Consider the following 26,187-nt stretch of genomic DNA (forward strand, 5'->3'; position numbering starts at 1 on the left):
TAAAATGCACTGGATAGCTGTTGGCTGAATTTTGGTTGAAGTAAAGGAATAGATATGAATATCATTTGATATTTTCATACAAGCTAATTATTTCAAAATGTGAAGCTACAGGAAGAATTTTGATTTGAATCATTGTCTTTGTATCTTAATGCTGACTGTGACATGGAATGATGTAAGAAAGGTAGAAATCCAATCTCATCCCTTTTACTAGGGTTCACACAGACCCTCTGGTATTTTTGAAGTCTTGGAAATGCAAAATTGGCATATAGTGTTTTCCATATCTAATCTCCTTCTTTGGTGAAAATTCTAGTAATTATTAATGACATTTACCATAGAGACATCCAAGACAGCTGCAAAGTTTCTAAAGGAAACTGTTCCTGTAAGCTCTGTTCTTTATGTTTTTAACATATGACATATCAGAATACAAAAATGCAGCTGAAATAGGGGTGATAAAAGAAACCATTGTGAACAATTTTTAGTGTGCAAATTCAGATACTTTTCCAACAGCAATCTATCATGACTGTTTGCAAAGTATCAAAAAAGATTGTGCCTTTGCTCAGTGATGGTCGAAATGTTCCTGTGCACAAAGCACTGTCACTGGATCAGTGCTGCTTATGGCCAGAGAGTGGCCAATGCTGTGAGGATAGTCCTGCAAGTCACAGATCAGGGCATTAAATGAAGCATTTTGTGAGCTCCTCTGTTTACGTGGTACAGTAGGAAAAGCTGACTGACTGAAGAACACCCTTCCAGCATCTTCCACGTGCCTGTTTGGATTAAAGTCTGGCTTCAAGTTTAGCTGGGTTGGAGAATTGGAATGTTTTTATATTCAGTGGTTCGAGTAGATGCTAGCTTGTTCAAAGTTAAGGTTACAGGCTAACTTACTGCAGTTTTCATTAGAAGAGGATGTATCTTATCCTTCTATGAAGGTTTGTTAAAAAAATGTTGCACCTGATAATTTAACACCAAATGAGTGGCTGCTAAATTTCCCCTCTCTGTCTCACACACACACATATACACACAGAGGAATGCTTCTTGACTGCCAAACTATGTGCCAAGGTTTTGTTCACTTTAATCTCAATCTTATGAGTTAGAAAACCATGAAACAAAGTTTCTACCAAGTATGCTGACAGATTTTTCGTTCTAGTGGCTCCACAGGGCATCACTACAAGCACACTGAAAAACTTATTAAAGGTTTCTGAGCTGATCCATTTTCCATTTAAGTCCATATGAGCAGTATCACCATGAAGAACTCAACACTTGCTAACTGATACCATACACTCATGAAAATTATTTCATTTCTAAGTAAACAAAAAGTTGTGGCACCTCCAAAACCATTGTGTGGTTACTGCTGGCACAGTAATTGGTGGCAGCTACTTTGGTGTGTTATGTCACGTAAAACCATATCAGTTCAGGACTGACAAATTTAAACATACAGTTTAAAATGTTGGGGGAAATTTTTCCTGGGAAGGTGGAGGTAAGGGGCATGGAATAGCCTCTTTCTGGTTTTTGAGGCCTTCTTTATTTTCTGAGTGAAGGCATCTCAGGGAAGTCTCATCACCTTACCCTTAGTTTGGAAGAGTTCATGGTGGTTTTAAGAGCCTCAGTATTACCTGTAAATAGCTTTTAATCTGGGCAACTGAGCAAGTTCTTTTTCTTTGCTTTTAAGTCCTGAGAGAAAATGTCGATATTTACATTTCTGATTCAAACGTATAAATCTTAAGGCCCTAATCCAACAAATCACTGAAGCACTTCCTTAACTGTAAGGAATAATCATAAGGAAACACAAAATAGATCTATTCAGGTTCTTAGAGAAGTTTCCATGTCTTTTGGTGGACTAGAGACCAGTATCAGTAAAGCAGGAATTCTACAAAGAAATAATCTATATCCATAACAAAATAGAATAAACATGAGAAAACAGCTTCTAATAGAAATATTTGTTTCCCAAGAATTTCAGTTATTTGAAATGCATAATCTCTGATACCAAAAAGAAAATAAGAAAAATAAAAAAGTGTATGAAAGAACCATGAAGAGAAAGCTGGATCAGGACAGCTGGAGTTGCTCAGGATCCAAGTGATATGGTTCTGTTCTGTTATGAAACAAAGCGACCACATTTTGCTCTCATTTACATTCCTCCCAAACCAGGGAACATTGTTTGTCTGCGTGAAGACAAAAAGAAGTTGGTTTGCTATATAATTACATCCATGATCCGTGAGGATCCTGATTGTAATAAGACAATATGCTAAGTGAATATATAACTGGAGATCTTTAAAAGACTTGTTAATTCCTTGGGGGTTTATCATGCTGTAGTCAATTTAGGGACAATTCAGTTACTAGATTGCTAGCAATATTGGTTTCATAAACTCGGGGGAGTAAAATGAGCTAAAAAAATCTTCTCTTAAAGAGTGAAACCCTTTACATAAAGCCTCCTTTTTAAGCTGCCCTCTTACTTTACCCTTTGCCTTGCTCCTGAAGCTTTCTGTTGGTACAATTTCTCTCACTTAGGTATCAATCCCATTAGACTGTTATATTATATGGTTAAAACATTGATGTAACACAAGCTGCTACAGCAAATAATTGAAGTAATAAAATACAACTGCAGTTATTTGTTCTCTTGAATTGCAGGCAAAAAAAAGGAGACAGGGTCTTTTAAACTGACCCCATAATGTTGCATATAGACAGCAAAACTTTTTTTAATGTGTTTTATTGCTGTAAAACTTTTTTGAAAAAAAAGTATAGTGTAGTTGTAGTTGGTTTGTTATTTTCCACAGGAAAAGCGAATAGTCTGCATTATGGAATTACACCTTCATAATTTTATTTAAAAAACTGTTTTTTTTTAGCAACAGGGATATTGAAAGAATCTGAAAGTATAACTACCCCTCCCCCCCCAACGAGAAACTTGATGGATTTAATTTATTCTGTGTGCGTGTGTGTCTGTGTGTGAACATCTCCTCTAGGCTGAGACTCATTTTGTCAAGTGCTAGCCCAAAGTGTTTTTCTATTAATGGCTAAACTGCAAGGTCTGACTAAATGGGGTTTCCAGTGGAAGTACTGCCAGCTCCTTGTCTGTGATGGCATGTGTGCTGTACTAGGGCATAGCGCCTCACATACCCAGTTTATTCAGGAAGAAAAGAGAGGACTTCTGTGTCTATCTTTTTATCTTTTTCATAGCTGGGAGGTGGATGCCCTCACATGTGAGCTTCCCTGAATCTGACTCTGACCAGGGGGTATGTCAGGACCTTCATTTTCTCTTTGGCACAGACTAAGCAACAGAGACGGTCAGCTGGCTTTAAATTTCTCTAGACATTTTGTTTCAGTGTGTACAAATGTCACTGCTTGATTTACAAAATATATTAACATTATTTTAATATCTACAAAATGTTGTTCAATTCTTTTTTATTTCATACATTAAGTGGTTTATTTTATTTATTAAGCCTATTGAAAAAGATTTTATTGAAAACTCTGAAGACAAAATGGCTTGTTTCCTTCTGCATGCTCACTAATAGATATATTATACAATGCTAGAAAAAAGGCAAAAGGCCAAACTCATCTCTGGTGTAATTCCAGTAAAAGCAATAAAATTACACAAGGCATGAATTTGGCCCAGGCATTGTAAATGTTACTCTGGTGCACACTGTGTGTCTGCTTGTTGTTACTGGCAAGGCTTAAAATACAAATTCCCCTTTTTTTTGTAGAAATACATGTATTTCTCTGGAACAGATTAATCAATGAAGGAGGTATCAGGTAACTATGACAAAGACATCAACTGGTTAAAATGCCTGCCTTTTTAATGGCTTTTTCTTCTTTTAACTAGCTTACAGTCCCTGCTTCCAATTTTTTTAAATATATATTTATTCTCTCTTTTGTGCATTGTCATTGCAAGACCTTCCCCCCCCCCCCCCCCAGCCCCTTGCTGTTGTCTCCTTTTCTCTAATTTGTCTTGTATGCCCTTCCGTGATGCTTCCTGTTGACACTTCTCAATATTTTTTCTAACTCAGAATGTGGCTTTCTAGCAGACATAGAGGCCCCAGAGTGAATACCCTTCTGAGCCAATTCTGACTTGGACCTTGCACAATGCTATTAACTGGCTCTTAGTCTAAGAAAGGTGGCTATAGCGGGATTGCCTGAGCCTGAAGACAGATATGGTTGAGGAAATCTTGCCAATATGTTTGCACTACATTCAACCACTTTTAATTTTTACTCAAAAAAATAAAAGGAAAAAAAAGGCCCAAACCATTTTAAATCACAGACTTGCAAGGGCAATGCAATATTGCATTCATCTGTACATTTAAGTTTATCTTTGTTAGCCACTTTAAAGTAAACACAGTTCAATGCCCTGGGAAACAGTTTTCTTCAGCCCGCTAGACTTCCCTGGAAAAAGGCTTTATCTTCTGAACTGCTGGATATTTGTGTGCACATGTAATTTTTTTCCTATCAGCCTGGTTTTTTCCCTTTTTTTTTTTTTTTTTTTTGCATGTAAAAGTTGGGAGCAGAAGCTTCCTTGGAACAAGACAGAATCATAAAAGACTTCAGGAATCTCATCACAAGCTAAACAGTACAAATTGCACATTCTTCATGGAAGTATTAGCTTTAGTGCGTGCCTGGATCCAAGCATAATAGATTATCCCAAAGTGGGAAAGAATGAACAGTACAAAATTAGCTGAACTGGGAGCTCAGATCATTTGGTGGAGCAATATGATCTCTGTACTTTCAGGGTACTGAATTTTAAAGCCACTGGAAACAGTATGTAAAATTATATCAGAGTAAGCAAGGAAGCATGTGTAGGCCTGGGAGAAGGGAAAAAGAAGTTTGGAAAATACCTTTTCAGAGGAAAATAAGTGCTGAAAATCAGTGAATGAGCTTGTAGGAAACAAACTGCTATTCATGAGCAATTTCTTGCTCTGAAGATAGAAATATGCTAAAAGATACGACAGAGAGAAAACAAGTAAAATACATTTCAGTGGTTATTCAGGGGCCAAGTGCTGCTGGAGAATAATCCTGCACTCAGACAGAAATATAAAACTGCACAGGATTGGTCGGTCTCCTGAGGTTTCCCTTCTTCTCAAGGAAACCTTGCCAGAATCCTTTATGCCACCAGCTGATGGGTTTGGTTTAATCATGCTGGGAAGTAGCCCAGAAACACTGTACATTTAATGGAAGCTTAAAGATGGTGGTGAGCATACTCTGGCAGATGTATGTTGTACTTTCTGACTGCCTTCTTCAGGTCTTCAGGAATAGGAATGAATTATTCTTGAGAACAAAGACATAAAAAAATATGCCGAAGTTAAATACACCCTGTAGGAGCAAGTCACTGAACACAAATCTAATAATATGGAGTCTTACAATACGTATAGGAATATAAGCTGCTAGAGGTTGTATATCGTGGCTATTAATACATACCTTAGCTGCAGAAGCCTCACTTCCTCTGCCATCCTCGCTATGCTCCTATAATCTAACTACACCATATCAGACAGTGATCTTAGCATGGGAGTCATCAGCTTTAGGGAACATTTGGGATTTATTTTTTTCAATTCTTCTGCAGTGTTCTGTTCCATTAGAAAGTGAGATGGCATTAAACTGTTTTAAAAACTCATTTTTTTTTCTTAGCTATATAAATTTATCTACAATACTTTATAATTTTAAAACTCATTTCCTCTTTGCTTAACTCCTTGAGATAAGTGAACTCTCTTTTATGTAAACTTTCTACCAGAATGCTGACTACCTTTTAAGGGGTATATGATTTAGAAGGTAATGAAATACCACTTTTTTATTTTCCCTTTTTTTTTATAAATAGGTTTTAAAGTACCTTTTGCTGCACTTTAGCTTGTAGATTCAGAGATAAAACTGATGAAATGGACATAACCTTCTGTCACAGAGCAGCATCATATTGGGCGGTGAGGTAGTTTAAAATACCATTTTTTACTTCATTTCTCTTCATCAAGATGACTGTATTTCTTTACTACATCCCATAAGGTACTTTGTGCATAAAGACCCTGTCTTCCTTAAACACTGACTATTGTGCGGTATAAGACTTAGTGTCTGTGCATGCCCGAAATGGTATTATATATAATCAAATCACAGCTGTGGATAGTAAAGCCAAACTGAGTCTTGATTTTGGGTGTTTTAGGGTGTCAGACTTTGGACACCTATAAGAAATCTGACTTTTAGAGAGCAAGTGTTTAAAACTTCTTTTGAAACCATGTCTTCTTAAACTTGCACACCCAGCCTTTAAAGTTCCTAACGGTCACTTCTGAAGTCTTGCTGGTGTACCTATTCCTACCCCAGCAGATCAGAGCCCCAAACTAAGAGCCCTAAGCTCAGGGTTTTTTTGTTGCTGCTTTTATTCAACATGATTTGTTCACTGAGGATCAGAGTAATGAAACCCAGTAAATAATACATTGGGCAAACAGAGAAGATAACAAAAGGAAATAGTTAAGGTACTATAATAATTTTAGCCATTCTTTTTTCAGGTCACTATAATCTGCCCAAAGATAACTAATTGTTCAAAGTAAACATTCCACTCTGACCACAAAAGGAATCCATTACACAAACATATAATTCACAGTCATTTTTAGTGGGCTGTAAACAGTTTGGAATGAGCATAAAATGGGACAAAAATCAAAGTGAGCATTTAGAAATGAAAAAGTGTTTGCTACAAAAGGTCAGTCCCTTTACTTGGCAAACTATGTAGAAAAGCCTGGGAAAATGTTGAACACACAAGCAGTAAGGGAATTTTAAAGCCAACAACCTCCCTGTTTCTTTAAACAGACATCGGAACCTATAACTGGATCCTGTCAAACAAACGACAGCAAAAAAACATAACAGCTGCTAAGAAGTAAAGTTGAAAGATAAAGTTTTCTAAGTTAAGAACCTTCTCAGAAGTGGACTAGAGGCCTTTCTTAAATCTTTAAGCAAGGTTATGGATCCCAGGGTGGCTTTTAGGCATTGAATCAAATATGTAATTTTGTTTATCATTCCTGTCAGAGCATCCTGTGCTCCAAGAAAAGCAACAGAAAACAATGTTTGCAATGTCCAGTTTAGAATGGAAATGGTACCTGTAATCATCAGCTTTGCTGCCTGCAGTGTCATTTTGCAAGTAATTTCTGCTGATTTGAGAACACTAACTTGGATTTGGGAATGGAGGGAGAAAATGAAAGATGTTTCAAAAGAGAAATGAAAATTAAATTATATTTCCCTGGAGAATTGGTACTGCATTTCTTTACAAAACCTAAACTATACTGGATACCCTCAGTAGGTTTAAGATACTGACTGCTCGGAGTGTTCATTTACACTGTCATTAGACATGCAGACAAATGATCATCCCTAGAAAACATAAGACTATTTTCACACGATAAAACATTACTGTGAGAAGTACTGGATGGCATTTTGTTTAGACACAATGCAGACTGATATTTTGGAATTTGTTTTTTTTTGTTTGTTTGTTTGTTTTTTGTTTTTTTTTTTGTTTGTTTTGGATTTTTTTGGTTGGGTTTTTTTTTCTGTTTGGCTTTTGGGTTTGGTTTTGTTTGCGTTCTTGGTTTTTTTTTAAATGAATTCTACTCATGCCTTTCACATTAAAAAAAAAAAAAAACCACAACAACAAAAAAAAAAAGGCAAAAAAATAGCCAGAACTTTTAAAGGGTCATGGTTAACTAAATAAATAAGCAACTTGAGAAATGACTGGAAATAATATCTTGCCTAGAAATATCAAAAATCTTGCAATGGGCCCCACCCTTGGCGGGATAGCACAGCATGGGAGTTATAGTATCTGGGAGGATTGTCCCAGGCTTTCTTTGTTGCACTTTTCAGCTTAGGGTTGGCACTACCTATCAGATGCTTTCTGAGGAGAAGAAAAAGCGTAGAATAGAGATGAAAAAAGTCAGATGAGTATATAGCCCCAGAAAAGCCTTAAGTACATCCAAGGTAGGTGTTGGCAAAGTAAAAGACTACAAAGAAAAAACAGATACACTGTTCCATGAAAAACTTTCCCTCCAACTCCTTGAGAACGTAGAAAGTGAAGAAATACTAGAACTCATTGAGTAGTCATTGTATTTCTTCAATCTGATCATTGCATGGTACAGAATTATTCTCTTATCCTCACAGGGGCACATCATAGGACTTTTTTTTTTTTTTTTTTTTTGCTATTTAGGACATTGCATTAGATACAAAGGGTACAATGTTCTTTGCCTATATACTATTGACTCCAGTGACACAAGTCTGTCCGTATAGCTGTGTAGGACAAGAAGTTGATTAAAATGGATGAATGAATAAATAGTACAGGAAGAAAAAAAAAAAACCAAAAAACACACCAACTTTTTTGTTTCTTTCTTTGTTTTTTTTTTTTAAGTCACAATTGCCTTGAAACTTTCAAAAAATAAACACATTTTTATTGACTCTCTTTATTAAACTCCACTATCACTCTGCAAGATGGCTGAGTAAATGTAGAATTTGATTAATAAGAATTCTCCTTCCCAGTCCTATAACTGAAAATGCCAAAAGAAGCTGAAAAAATTGAATTTGCTCTTGAACAAGTGAACCCTTGTTGGATAGATAAATATGCATTATGGTAAGAATTTTTAGACCAAGCCTTATAAAGCATCCCTGTCCTGAAATGGTGAATAAGTAACCAGTAGCCTAGAGGATAAATGAACAAAATCTGATTTAAGTTACAGCAAAATAACTTCAGAATAATTCCTTTGATTTCAATGTAGCTATTAATTTAAAAATAGTGTAACTAAACAGGAAATCTTGTCAACAGTTAATAACAACCTCTACATTTTTAATCTGTGGGAGAATGTTACTTCAGTTGGCTATTATATGTAACCTTATCTACACAGGAAAATGTACTAATTAATATGGTTTATTCAGACTACTGCTAGACGTTCTGTGCACAGTGATAATGCTTTAAAAATCAGAAAAACAAATAGAAAATCAATAGGTAAATGAAACCATGAGGTGATAAATAACAACATAACCATTCAGCAAAAATAGAATGTTCTGTAAGTAACATTTAGGGTTATTCCTCCTAAGGTCTTTTTTTCTAATAATTCTATAACTTATATGAAGCACACAAGTAACATTTTTGGTACAGTTACAGTATGTGGCTGATATCTTTTCTAAATCAGAAATAAAAGCTTTTCTACAACAGCCAATATGCCAGCTGTACTGAGTGTCTAGGCCATCTTACTAAGACTATGAAAGTAAACATACAGTTTTCATTAAATGTGCCTTTCCCATAATTGGTACATAAGTATTTCCCATGACTCTGCAGTTGAGTATCTTGGCTGGAGGCATATCTGGCCATTAAGAGGAGGGCTTCAGATCTGTTGAGTCTCAGCCATGCCGGGAGACTTGGCACCTCCACATACTGCTTCCTAATACCAACCCTGGTATAAAATGTCATCAGAAGCTTGCATAAACATTGGACTTAGCTTCACATAAATTACTGCTGTCCTGAGATACTTTATGCCAGAACTTAGTAAAAACAACACTTTGAGTAAATAAAATGTGAGTAAATGCAAGTATCTTAATCCAAGAAAATGATAATAGAAAAAACTATGTAGCAAATATAAACTCATAAATACAGTGATAAAATGAAATTTTTATCTCTGCCATATGATTAGCTTTTATTTACATATTACACTAACTAAAAACGGTAGACATCTCTAAGTCATAGCAAGTTTGAAGGAAACACTACAACAGTAATGCAATACTCCAAAGGATGAACTCCTTTGAAGAAACAGTGGTATTTTCATTTTCTTCCATGAACGTTTTTCTGATAATCACACAGACAATAAACATTTAATTAGATGTCTTTGATTTTTCTATTACTGTTCAGCAGTGCAGAGATCTCTGGCCACAGTTCTCCTAGAGGAGTGGTCAGCTATATCTGTGAAATATCTAGTGCATCTTTTGGAGAACCTGTGCTAAGATCATAACTGAACAGTCAATTAAACATATTCTGCATGGCATGTGATATTTATAATCTAATCTCTGCTTTTCCTTTTCATGTTCTGAATTTCTCCTCGCAATTTCTCTATTAATAGTAATTTCACATGTTTCTCCCTTTTGACTCTCTTTATCCAGACTCCAGCCTTTCTCCAGAAAACCAATGCTATTATCTCCCCCTACTGAAAGATCTCCAGTTTGTTAGTCTTCGACTTCCTGCCAATCATTCTGGGAATAATAATATCCAAGTGCTCTCTTTGCTGTATAATTAAAGCATGAATTTCCCAGAGTTTGAAACTCCAGAGTAGTTTTATTGCACCTTTCACTATAAAACCAGGTAACAATGATGGAATTAAAATAGCTTTTTCCTTTGTGGTTAATGGTCTAAGCATCTTTTTATTTTTCATTGGTTCCCTTGTTCTGAGACTCCAGTATATGGCACTGACAATGGGTTCACCCAGCCTTATTCCGAAAATAAATTTTCTATCTTTTGCAAGATATATGTTTCCCCAGATCCCTGGAACAAGTTGTAAACTTGTAACAGATGGTGATGAAGCCACACATTTTTATACAATACATTTTAAGATTCTGCATCTACCGCATGTACCTTCCAAAGAAAATGACCTTCAGTGAGAGAAGATACACTCTGCAGAAAAGAAGGCAGGCAACGGTGTTAAGTACATCTTTTCTATACTATGTAAATCCTTCTTATTAATCAAAGATTTTAATGAGGGTGAATATCCATTTCAATGTTCTTACAATATGACAGTTTTTTAAAATAACGGTACAAAAGTAGATACCTGCATGAATTAAAAAAATATGGTCACTGGAATATTTATTTTGGATGAATACTATTCAGGACTTACTTAGGGAAAAGTATTGGCATTATACTAAGCAAAGACTTCAGAGTGAACGTTACTGACATTTTATTGATGTTTAGCATTTGCTTAACCAGAGAATGGCTAAACCAACCGCATGTCAAACAAACTACATGGAATAGTCAGCATGAATGGATTATGTTAGTTTTTATACAGAAAATGAACTTACAGAATGTGATATTGTTCAGTTCGTAACCATATTATAAACTCAAGTGCATGCCCATCATGGCAATTCGAGCAGAGTTAAAAGGTTAAAGTTCTGATCACTAACAGAGAAAAAAAAATAGTGTTAAATATTAAGGTACCCACCTCTTCTTTCAACAGTTTTTATACACAGTCTTACAAACTGGGGGACTGTAGATTTCTCATGCTCACAAACCAAGTGCAAATGGGAACCAAAAATTTGATCTACATTTGGGAAAAAAAGAGGAAAATACATTAAGGCATATTATTAGTAGTGGGATTTTTCACCCTTCTGAGCTTGCACATTAATTAAAAGCTCAACTATCAAAGATGGACAGACAAACTTGGAAACAAGCCCTTTTTGAGTCCTGTTGGTCATTAGCTTCTGCTGCAGTACCAAATGTCTCCGTATCTGCTGCTGGTAGCACTTGGATGCTGCCTCCTCTGCTCTAATTTCAATTGCCATTTACACATTGGCCTTGATCTTCCTAAAGTTTAGAGGGTCTCTGAAGTTTTCTTTGGCCCACCATGAAATATGAAGGCCATTCTAGGTGTACAGCTCTGTATCTTGTTGAATCCAAAATCCTACATGATAAGAACTGTTGATCCAACCTGGAAACCCATATGTCTGGTAGCCTTATTTTCTGTGCATACAGAGATTCTCTCTTCTCATAGAGTACTGTAGGGGTGCAAGGGCCTCGTCACTTTACAAAATCAAGACTTAGTACAAATTCATCTCATCTTTGCAGAAGTTTTTTTTAATCACCAAAGTAACTGTTTAAAAAAATAGAAAGTACTAGATAACTTTTGATGAGGATTGCATCTTATACCAAGTTTAACTCGTGATTTGTATTGTTTCTTTGATGAATAATCATTTAATTAGATAATGTTACCATTTAGCTTTTATGATTTCAAAGTTTTGATCAACTTTGGATGTTGATCTTAAAACATATTTATATAAGCAGGTTAAACTTTTCAAAATACTAATTATCTTCACTCTATATGTTTGAAAAATTATGAAACAAGCAATCAGTAACGGGGATGTTGTCACCTAGAATCAAAATGAATCAAACAGATGAGAGAAACTGCTCAATAGGAGTCAATTAAATGCTGAAACAATGGGAGTGTACTATCATCATTTATCCAAGGAGACAGTCTCCATATAGCATTTCAACAGAGTACTACACTTTGGAAATTGACCTAGAGGCTTTGAAAATGATTGTATAGATAGCTGAAGGGTTCTAGCACAAGCCTGGACTCCTCACAGTGAACCCAATAAGCCTACAGCTCCCATGGCACAGGATATTTCCTTCATAATCAGCCCCACCATCTTCCACCATAAGCAGTGAGTGCTGCCTTCTCTAAGCAGCACACCTTTTTCTCACCAACAGGCAGAAAACTATTTTCTTCTTTCCAAAGAGTTTTCTTTTTCCATTGTTAATCACTACCATTTCTTATTAAGCTTAGATTTCAAGAACAACTTGATTGCCTTTTCTTTCACAGAGTCACATAATAATTGAGGTTGGAGGGAACCACCGGAGGTCATCTAGTCTAACCTCCATCTTCAGGCAGAGTCGCCTAGATTACATTGATCAGGATTGTTTCCCCAGAGTAGGGAACAATCAGAGAAGGAAGGTGGGGTGCATGGGATGGTTTGAACTTCTTATCAGAAGCTCAAAAAGATGTATCAGGGAATTTATGCCAGCGTCTCCCAATGCATGTGATCTGCATTCTGGTAGAGTACATTAAAGCCTCTATTTAAGTTAGTCGGAGTTTCAGCTGCAGAAGGGATGAAGAGCTGGGTTCACAGAACTACACTGAAGAAGGTTGTGTGCATGTGTGGCGTTAAGCATTAGCGAACAGTCTGTTACATGTTTTGGGGTTATGTTTCTGACAAAGCACAGTCTGGTTACATTTTCTTCAGAAAACATTTATAGCTGCCTTCAGTGGTAATTATATATACAGAGATTTATGATTAAAATGTACTAGCTCTTCCTCTTTTGACATCTTAATTGTTTTTTTAAATTTTAGCAAAGACCTGTCAAATTCTTTGCATAATATGGAATGTTTTCCAATGTAAATTACATTAAAAAGAATAAAAATGCAACTTATTTGGTGGACAAAGACACTTGTAAACAATTTCAGAAGCAAAACAGGCAAAGAGCTACATTGTGTAGATGGCAGTACATGAATAACCAAAACAAAATTAATATATGCATCTTCAGCAAGTTTTCTTCCCTGTTATAACCAACTTCTTAGGACTATTTTGCAGTTCATTTTTCAATCTCCAGTATGAATGCAGGATACTTGGCATTTGTGTGAGGAAATACTGCAACTGTTTTGCAGTTCTCACCTAGTTCATGACTTCTGGTGCAGATTCTGTATTTTCAGCAAAATGTTTAACCTCATTTTACATACTTTTCAATACATGGGTATAGCCACATTCTGTATCCTGAAGTTAAGCTTTAAAATGCGTATTCTTTAGAAGAGTGGAACTCAAGATTTTTTTCTTGAATGGAGAGGGCAGCAAATCAGCATTGATAGCATGAGACATCCAAATATTCTGAATTCTGGATACTCCTAAACCTCAAATTCCATGATTCTCTAGTCTATTGTTTTTTCGCTGTATCTGTTGCTGTGCATAAGTATGGGAACGGCAGTAGTTACACTGCCATATTTACAGTCTTAGAGATCACAGGCATAGCTGGTGAAAACTCAGCTGAGATTTGCTCATGCAGTAATTTGAAAATAAGAAATTATAAGAATCGCAAATTACTAACTTTTGTAAACTGGATTAATGTGTAACTAAGATTAAAATATTTTCTTGTTCTTTTATAGTTGTGTCTATATATATTTAAAAACTAGTTTAAGGAGAAGCTATTCAGTTTGGGTTTTTTTATCTAAAAAATAGGAACTGCTTCCAAAGGGATAAAAGAAGCAAAAAAGCCTCGTTTGATTTATTTGTGATAGGACTCTTCAAAACTTCATTTTTTATTACTTGAAAAGAAAGGATGTACACAACACTCCTAACCTCCTGTTATGACAGTTTATGTTTCTTATCCAGCTTATTTAACTCAAATGCCTGGGAAATAGACACAATTACCACCTTATGGAATGCTACTTAACTTTAAATGCTCCCCTCTGAATAGAAATCCACTTTATCTTCTCAGAGTTATTCCAGTTTCTCAGGAATTATTTCCTCTATAGGCTTCTGAAATGCTCTTGTTTCATCATTTAAAAATTTGAACTAACAATTGTTCAGAAATATCTTTTATTAGAACAAAGGCAATTCTCATACAGTGGATTCTGTTCATAAGAGCATGTACAAAAGAGCTGCATACTATGCCCATATACAGCTTTAATCATTCACTCTTTCAGCTGTTATCAATTTAAAACCAATGAAACTCCCACACTGAGTCCATTTGAGCAGTCAATTTTAATATCTTGGGGTATCTGTAGTTATTCTGAATTGGCTGCAAAAGCAGAACTAACAAGTTAAGCTCTAACCATAAGTCTACATCAGGCTGGTAAACCATACATCAAACACAGACAGCTAGTCAATACTGTAGTATGAAAAACCAACAAGCATTTTTAAGAAGAGCAATATATTCATAATATGTTAGGTGGTATGGTTTACATTACACATCACTGATATCTGCGTATTAAACTTTCTGTTTAAGAATGTGGGGTGTGTGACAGCTTTGCGCGTGTATATGAGACACCAGAAGAGGAGGGAATAGACATTTGCAAGTTGTATAATATAAGATGATGATTACAGCTGCAACGTATTGCTCGTTCTGATGAGCTCCAAGTTTTCCCTGAGCCTGACAGAGCTACTTTTTAAGTAGCTCTCGCAGGCTGCAGCAAAGCCACTAACTCTGAGCTGCAGAAATCTTGTCTGTGGGAGACAATACTTCTGGAAAAGAAACAATTAAAATAAAATCACTAAAGCCACATCCTTACCGAGAATGTCATTGTTAAATATTTTTTTGGTTCACATGGGTAAGATGTGGCCACATTTGGAAGGAGCTCATGCTTCAGTGTTTTTTATTAAAAAAAAAAAAAAAAGAAGGACATGAGAAGGACATGGCTAATATTCCCATTTCTCGTGTAGAAGCTCAGATTCAGAGATGAGAGAAGATATAATGGTGTAACGTCCAAGGTTTTAGAAATGTGAATGATACCTATGTAATTCAGTGTCTTCCAGAAACAAAATTAACTCTGCTAGATCTGTATTTGAACTGCTGGACTACCAGAGCTTTGTAGCAGTGTCTAAGTATTTTGTTTTCTTTGTATCTTTGAATGTTAAGAGGGAAAGGGGGAAAGAGAACAAAAACACACAATAAGAGGAATGAACAGAAGAAGGTACAGAACAATAGTCACCACAGCAGTGAATTTTCTGGAAGGTCTAGGGATGTAGTTGGAAAGAATCATATTCTGAAAGGCAGCTTCTAGCTGCGCAATCTGTATTCAGACATACTAAGTCAGACATTAAAACGATGCTGGTTCCAGACTGAGGCTCCAAATAATGCCACAATGCTTTTACAATAAGTGGGCCAGGTCCTCAGATGACTGAAGATGGCAAGGTTGTCAATGGAGATCCTCTGATTTACGCTAGCTGGGAGTCTTGCCAGTCCTTTTAACTTGGAGATTTACTATACATAGCTGATCTGTGGTGGTCATCAATTTAAAAAAAAAAATTACATTTGTGAACAGTTACTATTAAGTGGCATGTGAGCTGCCAGATTTGTTTCACATTCTCAGAAAAAAGAAAAATAGAGAATACTTACAGACACTGGTCTCTTTTATGAAATTATGGTGTTTTGCCATGGACAATAGCTCATTTGAATTCAAACAGAGTGAGTCTGCTGGGTCTAAACCACAACTCTTCAAAACAGGTCTTCAGAAATGAGATATTTTACAATTATCTGAGTTATTTCTGACCATCATGTCAAAGGAAAAAATCCATTTGTCCTTTGTTTGGTAATCCATAGGTTTTGGGAAATGGATACTTCCAAATATCCAGGTAGTGGCCAAAGAAAGAAGCACCTTTGTGATCCACTGTCTATGCAAGACAAAGGAAATATTTCCGAATTTTCCATAAGTTATTATGAGCACTAAATCACTTGCTAAATGCCTTTATAACCCACAAGAATTACAGAACACACCGAAGGTAGGTCTTGATCAACTCTTTTGGACTTCAATGTACTGGAGGGAAGGGATGCCATCCAGAGGGACCTAGACAGGCTGAAGAGGTAGGCCTGTGCAAACCTCATGAAGTTCAACAAAGCAAAGTGCAAGGTCTACACCTGGGTCAAGGCAATCCCAGACACAGCTACAGGTTAGGCAGAGAAGAGATTCAGAGCAACCATTTGGAGAAAGACTTCTGGATGTTGGTAAGTGAGAAACTGAACATAAGCCGGCAGTGTGCGCTTGTAGCCCAGAAAACCAACTGCACACTGGGCTGCATCAAAGAGTGTGTCCAACAGGTCAAGGCAACTTGCTCTTGTGAGACCCCACCTGGAGTACTGTGTGCATTTCTAGTGTTTCTAGCATAAGAAGGACAAGCACCTGTTGGAGTAAGTCCAGAGGAGGGCCACAAGGATGATAAAGGGGCTGGAGCACCTCCCATATGAACGCAGGCTGAGATAGTTGGGGCTGTTCAGCCTGGAGGAGGCTGAGTAGAGACACCAGTATCTGAAGGGAGCCTACCAGGAGGCTGGAGAGGGACTCTTCATCAAGGATTATAGCGATAGGACAAAAGGTAATGGGTTTAAACTTCAACAAAGGAAGTTCATGTTAGATATAAGGAAGAAGTTCTTTACTGTGAGGGTGGTGAGGCACCAGAACAGGCTGCCAAAAAGAAGTGGTAAATGCTCCATCCCTGGCAGTGTTCAAGGCCAGGTTGGACAGGGCCTTGAGCAAGCTAGTCTACTGGGAGGTGTCCCTGCCTAGCGAAGGGGAGTTGGAGCTATATGATCTTAAGGTTCTTTCCAACTCTAACCATTCTATGATTCTTTGACTTCTTATGAGCTTTACACTCATTACATTGAAGTACTCCAAGGTCCTCTGAAACTCATGAGACAGTAAAGACATTTTCCCTTGTTTGGAATAAACATGGTTGGTGATCTCTGTGATGCTGTCTGCACAGGCACCAACATACGCTGAGCCTCATTCTATAGGCTATCAAGCCAAATCACAGCTAGTTCCTTTCACTAGCAATTGAGTGGCTTGTATTTTAACTTTGGAACAGTTGTAACCATTCCAACTTTTATGCTCTTTTAGGTTTTCCCTTAACTTAACCTACAAAATAAACCCAGTGAAGTTCCTTCAGTGTTTAGCTTTTAGGGAAAAAAAAAAAATAAAACATCCACTGCCAAAAAGTCAAGATTAATTTCTTGCCAGCTGCATAGTTGCATTTTCTTATTTCCCACAGTGTCATTTTTGTTGTTACTCATGTTTTTTTACCACTTACTGAAAGTGTATTTTGTGATAGTCTATTACCAACACAACCACCATAGCTCTACAATCACATTTTCAGAAAAGTATTTTTTCTCCTTGTTTGTGGAATAGAAAGGCTCAGAAATCAGGAAGTTAGCAGGCCAATATCAAGTTGAAGGTTGGCAATTCATTTTGGGCAATATTAAATCATGACAAAGCTTAAACAGAAAGATCAAAGTTCAATTATAGACTATAAAGTAGTTTTAAAAGAGAAGATTTATATATTATTTTTCTAGTTTATTAGTGCAGATTCTGTAAATTCTGAGAATGTTTCAATCCCAAGGAACTGAAGAACCCTGCCCTAGCACATAAATTTGTACACAGTTATTCTCAAAATAATACTATTAAATGGCAGACATGGAACATGTTTCTCATTTAATATCTATAGGTTTGCATGCATGTGTATATATATGAATTTAAGTCTTCGTATAGACACATGACACAAAAATAGTGTATTAAACTTCATCTCAGAAATGGTTCAAAATGTTTCTAGACCAAAGATATTTTGTTTAAGCATGAGTGAGATGGAATGAGAAGGACTGATGATCTTCATTAGAGCTCTCACAGGAGCATGAAAAAACCCAGTTACCAGCTTGTCACAATGAATGGAGTCAATGTTCTGTTCCCATTCTGGCTTCTTTTATGCCGAGGACCAGAAAGCAAATGGGACAGTGATGACAAAAATAACTTTTTGTCATGTAAAGCGTCAGCACGTCTTCATTTTTGGATCAGCATGTAACCAACATTTACACACTGGTCTGCTATGTTCTCTTGTTTGATTGCTATCCTCTTCTTATTCTCATTTACCAACTACCTACTTTATTTACTACATTCTACATAAACAAAGTTTTGTAAAGAGTTAAATAGCAATCACGCAATATCTAGATTTTATGATAACAGTGTTGGCAGAACAAAATACCCCAGGAGATCAAACTGCTATTTAATTTTGAAGCCTGTATTCCCAAATTTGGTTAATGTGGAGAAATGTGTTGAGTCTTCTGGCCAAGTGTGTACACATCAGTGACTAACAGAGCACAGAACTGTGTTTAAGTGAACTTCCCACCTTAAAATGTATTTACCCATGACTATAATTTATGTGTTAAATTTATTGGAGTTTTGATTCCAGTGTGACATACAATGCAAAAAATCAATATAGATTTGAGAGCTTTATAGTGCCCCTGGCAAATATGAATAGCACTTGATGAAAAGTGAAGGTTTCCACAGCACCTACAGTGCCACGGCATTGGAGTAATTAACACCTCATGCTTCACCGATATTTATATCAATTCTTCACTGGCACACAGAACAGCTCTTTGTCAAAAATTTGGTACGAAGATGTTCTGCAAGGCTTTAGACGCACTTTTATTACAAGCCCATATTTTAAGGGATTTACAATTCTGACAGAAGTATTTCCCTATGGGAATAAAGTTAGGATGCATGTTCTCAGAGCTGGAGGAATTTTTTCTTGTAAAAATGGTTAACATTTTTTCCCTTAAGGAAGGAGCAAATAAATAGTTTCAAGAGGTTTCTGCAACTATTTACACCATCTTTAGGAAAAAAAAAAAGAAATAGATGCATTTTATAATACGGAATTTTACAAGCTTTTCATCTTTAAGGTGGATGGTTGCATTTTGTGATTTAAAAATATTCTAATGGAAGCCTAAAAATTAACATTTAAAAGTGGTCTCTGTATAAGTACTGTAACTGCATTTTCATAACATTTTAACAGATTAAGGGACAAACTCTGGTGAAGACAATGAAGGAACCTTATCACATAGACTTACTGGAGGTTGGAATTGAGCCTTGCTAAGGAGTCCTGCCTCATTTGCATGGCCAGAACCTAAACTTAATGAAACTTCATGGTAAATAACTAGCATGTTTTCTTCATGGTAACATTAATTTGGTAATAAAACTGTGCCAGGTACTGATTCTGAATTACTGTGTCACAAATCATATACCTTCGTTATCCATGGAAGAGTATCCCAGGTAGAACCAAGCTATGTTTATTAATTAAGAGCTTAATGCAACTGCAGCCAAAACCAAATTCATGTGTCTTTCCTAGACAGATATATTAGATGCTGGAATTGAGTTATGCTAATTAATATGTGTTTGTTAAAAGTGATCACATCTGATCCCTATGTAGCACTGCAGGAGATTCATCAGCCACACTTTGTTAAACTAAAAATACAACCCTCAAATACAGAAATTAAAAGACTATAAATTACTCTTCTATTACTGTAATAACTGAAACAAACTAACATGATGCATTCAAATCCTACCGTCAACACAGAGTGTACTTCAAAGAGGCAAAGCCCTCAAACGTGTTGAAATCAGATACTATGAATGTGTAAAAACAGATCCTGAAAGCTTGTTGCATGAGTGTGCACACCTCACACACATTATTTATATATAAATTTCTTTTTTTTTAAGTTTCTGTGGCAGTTAGAAGCAGAAGCCCATAACCAAGGCACAAAATGATTTCATAAAATGAAGATGCCCTTACACTAAGTACCACTGCACTGAACATTTCTGCATATATCTAAAGCATAAGAACTTAATTCCTAAAATCTTCTCCTTCTCTTCAGACATGGGCCCAGCTGGTGTTTAACTCTTGTGACTGCTTTAGCTTTTGCTGGCTGGGGTCAATCTCTTGGCTCAGCACAGACAAGTTTAATATACACTAGCAACACCCCTTGCCATTTTTGACACACCACTGGAAAACTCACACTCCAGAGACTGACAGGGGCTGCTGGCAAAATGCTTCTTTCTAGTCAATTTGCATGTGCAGTTGTGGGTTTCACACATAATAATTTGGGAGTGCGTAAATTTTTAAGGCATTATTCTGGACAATGTTTGAAAACATGGCTTTATTATTAGTGGTCAGAATGCTACTGCCTTCAAGTTAACTACCAGCTTCTTAGCAAAACGCTTACTCCTTGGATAAACTAACAAACAAGTTTCATCAAAGAAGCAATTTTTTAAAGGTGTGTGAAATTGATGGCTGACTGACTTAGCAAGAAATTGTAGTAGGAAAAGAATAACAGATTCAGGGCATTTATTATTCACTGGCACGTATTTTAAATTGATCAAAATGTATTTTGTAGGAGAGTTAGAAAAATAATGAGAGAAGACAGCAGAAAGTATTTCAGTCTACCTTACAAAACAAATCAGTCAGCACAGCATCTGAAGTTCCTATTTCAGATTCTAAAATATAAAACTATATCAACATTCTTTTATCAAGAAATTGAGTTGTGCAGCATGTTGATTTGCAATGTGAATGATGAGTGCCTGTGTTAAATGGAGGGGCTTCTACCATGTTGCACACCAAAACTAAAAAATTGAAGCAGCGGTCTGATAGCACAAAGACAGATGTAAACATACAGTAATTTACAACTCAGTAGTGCAAGCTGCATGAGATACACTAACAAAACCATATCTAAGAAGCATTTGTCCAATGCACCTACTCATTTGACGGAGAATGAAATATTAATTTGTGATTTTTTTTCTTTTTACTATGAAAAAAATACATAAAACCAACACACCTTTAATAAGTCCCTTTTCTTGCAATGTTTTCAAGGAGGGCCTTCGGGAGATGAACTTCTTTAATCTGCTTTTAACTCGGTTTCTGTCATTTGTGTCAGAGGCACTGTAGTTCAGTCTGAAAACTAAAGAAATCAAAAAGAAACAGATTCAGTGAAATTGTATTTTAAAACTAAGAGCAGTTTGCTCAAATATCCTTAAAAAGTAGTGGCCATAGCCACCCTAGTAAAATCATGCAGTATGTCAGCAATGTAGATGGTTGGATAGTGCAAAACATCTGATTAATACTTTTGTGAATAAACATGATGACTTCATTCTGCTGGTTAGTCACAGAGTTATATTATTTGTTGCCCATAAGTATTTGGATGGCAACCAGTTTACTCATGAAATGATCATTAATCCCACAAGTTACACATGGATGATTTTTCAACTAAAACTCTGGACTCAGTGTGCTATGCCCTATTAGGTATATACTACTTGTTATGAAAAAGGGTGGATGGTTCACCACTAGTGGAGGACTGAATTCTCTTGCCAAGATGGATTAAGCATTATATATATATTTAATGCAGCTATAGAAAATATGGCTATATGCCATGAAATGTGTGCGAGATGCATTAATTTATGGGGAAAAAAGTATTCCCGTCTTAAAGATTATATTTTAAATATTTAGGCATTTACGAAACTGAGAAACATTTCAACCTCAATTTATTCCTGTTCTGTGTCAAAAAGACATAGAACCCAGCTGGACACAATCCCCTGGAGAAATTTTCAAAGCTATAAATTTAACTTTTTGCCTGCTGAGGTGCTTGCAGGGCACCGTCATAGCCACCAAAATAGGCAGTATTAGTGTGAAAGAGAAATCAACATGCTCCAGAAGCAGCAGCAATGTTATGGGAAGACCTTCTTCAAAGATTTCCTTGGACAATCAGATTTTTAAAGTTTGATAACAATTCACCTGAACCTCACCACCCTTGAATAGCCCTTGTCCTGTGTGCCCTCGCTCTCACGCTTGCCCATTCCCTCAAATGCCTAGTAGGCAAATAGGGAACCAGAGCTGTCCTGCCTTCCCTGGCAAGGGCCTCCAGCTGACAGAGGGACTTCTGCTTTCTGTGGAAAATAATAGCTTTCCATCTTCTCTTGAAAATCGATCAATCAGTCAATCAATCCACCAAAACACAGTATTGTCCACAAGCTGAACTTGCAGGAGTCGGTCAGTCCATTGTCTCTTCAACAGAATTTCTGAACAGTACCCTGGATAATTTAGCTGCAGTTACAGAGATGTTTCCAAATCTCCACATCCAGACTGAATCTCGCCTATAGTGCAATGGCCTTCATATAGAGGATCCAAGGATAGAGAGACAGCAAAAATAAAGTTATGATCAATATTATTGGGCCATTTCGTAGCAAGAAGTTATAAACAGAACCAGAATGTTTAAAGGTGCACAATTATAAAACAATGGCAAGCTAAAATAACTGCTTAAGCAACAGTAACAACTCTGGAATATTGTGGTTTACATTACGAATCTGATTTTAACAGCCAAACTTATAAAATGGTTTACGTTTTGCTGTTGTCAAGGGAGAAAAACTTGCCAAATTGTTCATTTTAAGTAAATAGAACATAGCCAATTAAGGAAAGCAATATTTAAACACATGCCTACAATGATCAGAGCATAGTTTGCTTCTGATTTCACTACTGATTTTAACAGAAGAGTGCTTCATTTTCCCACAGCACTAAAATGACCCCACACATACTTCCACAAACTAGTAATCACACAGGACAAATAAAATGACACTTTATTGGAAAATACATAGCTTGGTACAATAATCCATCACTAATGAAAAATAGAATTCACATTTTTTAGTGGTAGCATTCTTGGAGTGGTGTATCATAATATAAAGATTAGCATTCAATTGACAGTTGATGCTTTTTTAACATTATAGTGGAGGACTTTTTGTTTGAAATTGAGCAGTCCTTGGCAGGGACAAGCTGAAATTCCAAGTTCACTTGGATGTACTATAAAAAGAACAACAAATGGATGTTTCTAATTCTGCATCTTAATGGTATTTTGAAACAGTGAATTGTGTTTAGCTTGGGTACTTGGTTGTTGCTTATGGTCATTCTGTCCATAGTGATTCACATTTGGGTTTGCTTTTTCCCAAATCAGAGTGAAGCTTCCTAAGTGCAAATCATAGAATCATAGAATAGTCAGGGTTGGAAAGGACCTTAAGATGATCTAGTTCCAAACCCCCTGCCATGGGCAGGGACACCTCACACTAAATCATGTCACCCAAGGCTTCGTCCAATCTGGCCTTGAACACCGCCAGGGATGGAGCATTCACAACCTCCCTGGGCAACCCATTCCAGTGCCTCACCACCCTAACAGGAAAGAATTTCCTCCTTATATCCAATCTAAACTTCCCGTGTTTAAGTTTTAACCCATTACCCCTTGTCCTGTCACTACAATCCCTAATGAAGAGTTCATCCCCAGCATCCCTATAGCTCCCCTTCAGATACTGGAAGGCTGCTATGAGGTCTCCATGCAGCCTTCTCTTCTGCAGGCTGAAGAGCCCCAGCTTTCTCAGCCTGTCTTCATACGGGAGGTGCTCCAATCCCTTGATCATTCTCATGGCCCTCCTCTGGACTTGTTCGAACATGTCCTGTTTATGTTGAGGACACCAGAACTGTACACAATACTCCGAGTGAGGTCTCACAAGAGCAGAGTAGAGGGCAGGAGAGAAAATATCTCTTAAGCTGCTTAATGTGCCTGCCACATTTCCCATTTTGCAGGATGCTGAAGCATTTTTGCCCACTTGAAATACATGCTTAGCTCTGATTATACACCAGATTTGTGAAGATATTCTAACTGAAGTTAATGTGGTCATACAGTGAATATTAAGATCCCTCTGTTTAGAATTATTATTAACCCAGATGGAAGTTTTATACCTGAAACAGCGGTTATGGTGTTAAAACTACATCTAGAGGTAGGAATAATTATTGTTATGGATACTTTTGTATGCTCCATGTTGAATTGTATAACACATAGTTAAAAATAGCAGCAAAGTTAATTTCAATGAATTTCTTATTTTATTCTATGAAGTATGTGTGAGTCACCAGAGGGAAACTCCAAGCCTCCCAGAAATTCAAGGGTTTAGATAGCATGTTCCAAAACTAAGCTTCGCCAGAAATATTCTTGTTGGGATCTCATTTAGAAATATTCCTTCTCTTGCCAAACCATTTTCTCGCGATAACCCCACATTAAAATGATTTTGCTATTGTATTTGGAAATACAAAGAGGACCAAATGTTATTTCCAAATAATAATTAAAAAGTAGTTATAAAACTCAAACCCAATAATTTATGTTTTTGTAGTACCTTCCCTTTTAAATTTCAGGTTCTCACTTTGGCCATAAGAATCAACCATGAAAGAGAGCTGGCAAAAGTTAAACATAAAAAAGTGGAAAACAGTTCCATACAGATGTTATATAGGCTACTTAAGGACCTAAGTATAAAATAATAGGAAATAAAGTCTACTGCTTTTTCTACTGTATGTTCCCTGGTATACACTGCATAGGTGTGCCATTTGATTCTTTGTACTAAATAACCCCATAGCCTTGATTTCTAAAGCTACAGACACTGACATATTCACATTAATGCTTCAAAATCAACATAGACAAGAAAGATAATTCCCCTCCCTTTGCGCAGACTTCATTTAAGTACTTCTTATATTGCTCCTGAGGCAGAAAAGGGAAATACATGCTTGCTCTGGCTGACAATTTACTCTAAGATTAAGATATATGAAATCACAATAGTTTATCACATTAGGGAAGTGCAATTGAGATTGAGAAAAAAAAAAAATAAAGATATAAACACATCTTTAGCCGTTAATGTTGGATAGCACTGTAACAGCGTCAGCTGAATTAGGAAGGATAATTATAAGCTAAATTCTTTGGGAAAAAAAAAAAAAAAAGAAACACAAAGGAAGGAAAACTGACCTGTCTATTTTTTGGACCCTTATAAATCCTTCAATACTTAGTCAGTGGCAACTCTAACTTTAATATTCCTAATAACATATAAATACAAGAGTATCATGTAAAATGACAGAGTCTGTACAAGAGTTTTGACACAAGAAGACAGGTGGAAAGAAAGAATTATGCATTACCTCCAAATCACACAGTTCTGCAGAAATAATACCATCAGAGTCAATTAAAGTTTTCAGATGTAGAGATGAAGAATTACTTGCTGCAATTTAGTGCACTAAATTGTACATATAATGCAATAAGAGTAAACGTAATTTAAGAAGGAATAAGTAGTGGCTAACATATTTACAAGGTGAAGTTACAAAAGCCTTTCTTTCGAGTTTTGCCCTGGCCACAGCTAAAAGAACTAGACAATGCCCTAACCTAATCTTTTCAGGGCAAAGATCAAAATTTTTACTGGATGCCTTTTGATGAATTTAGTCAAGTATGCAGACAATATATTTCTAGAAGACTGTTTTTCCTGGTTATGATGTTCTGCACAGAACCTGAATGATTCAGAAAACAAAATATTTTCATGTTCGAAACAGCTCCATATTTTATTGGCAAGATTTTGTAACTCCATGTAACACGATCTCACATTTCTTCCAGCGACTTTTATTTCACTCTGAATTTACAAAACATTTATACATAATTCAAATGGTTTACCTATGATTGCTTCCTGCCAGGTACACTTTATCTGAAGACTTCAAACATGTTGAAAACATCGGTTTTTGAAGAACTACCCATTAATGACTTTCTGAACCGTGACAATGGGTATTGACAGTGCTTGTCAGACTAAAGCACTATTGATTGTCTCACATCATGTGTATTGCAAAACCAATTTCTTCCAAGTACCTCTTCCTAACTGAAATGCATTATTATGTTGCTTATCTGTATATTAGAGCATCCCAAATTATCCTATGCAATACATTTGGATGGAAAGGGCTCATATAGAATGAAAAGCAGCAGTGGGAGTGGATAAGGCATTAAGAAATTTGAAGGGTTTTACATTCATACTTTCTTTTTCATCAGCTTTGTTCTGCAGAAAAAAAAACAACCAAAAAAATCCCCCAAAACAAACAGCAAACCACAACTCATCTGAACCATGCAAATTTTTTTAATCT

General features: G+C 36.3%; 1 protein-coding gene and 1 long non-coding RNA gene across 6 annotated transcripts in view; one reads left to right on the forward strand and one right to left on the reverse strand.

The window, feature by feature from the left end:
- ARHGAP15 (Rho GTPase activating protein 15) overlaps nt 1-26,187 on the reverse strand; it is a 334,091-nt gene that overhangs the window by 120,358 nt on the left and 187,546 nt on the right. For all 5 annotated transcript variants that reach the window (XM_065671278.1, XM_065671277.1, XM_065671275.1 and 2 more), the window contains 2 exons: nt 21,050-21,172; nt 11,133-11,231 (listed from right to left, as the gene is read on the reverse strand). In XM_065671278.1, the coding sequence (XP_065527350.1) occupies nt 11,133-11,231; nt 21,050-21,172 (222 nt within the window). The remainder of the gene's footprint in view (nt 1-11,132; nt 11,232-21,049; nt 21,173-26,187) is intronic.
- Nucleotides 3,171-10,287, forward strand: LOC136010298 (uncharacterized). Its single transcript, XR_010610820.1, has 3 exons — nt 3,171-3,224; nt 3,693-3,741; nt 10,084-10,287. It is a non-coding gene; the product is annotated as an uncharacterized LOC136010298 (long non-coding RNA).

This window comes from Lathamus discolor, chromosome 3 (assembly GCF_037157495.1).
Source record: "Lathamus discolor isolate bLatDis1 chromosome 3, bLatDis1.hap1, whole genome shotgun sequence".
NCBI lineage: Eukaryota > Metazoa > Chordata > Aves > Psittaciformes > Psittacidae > Lathamus > Lathamus discolor.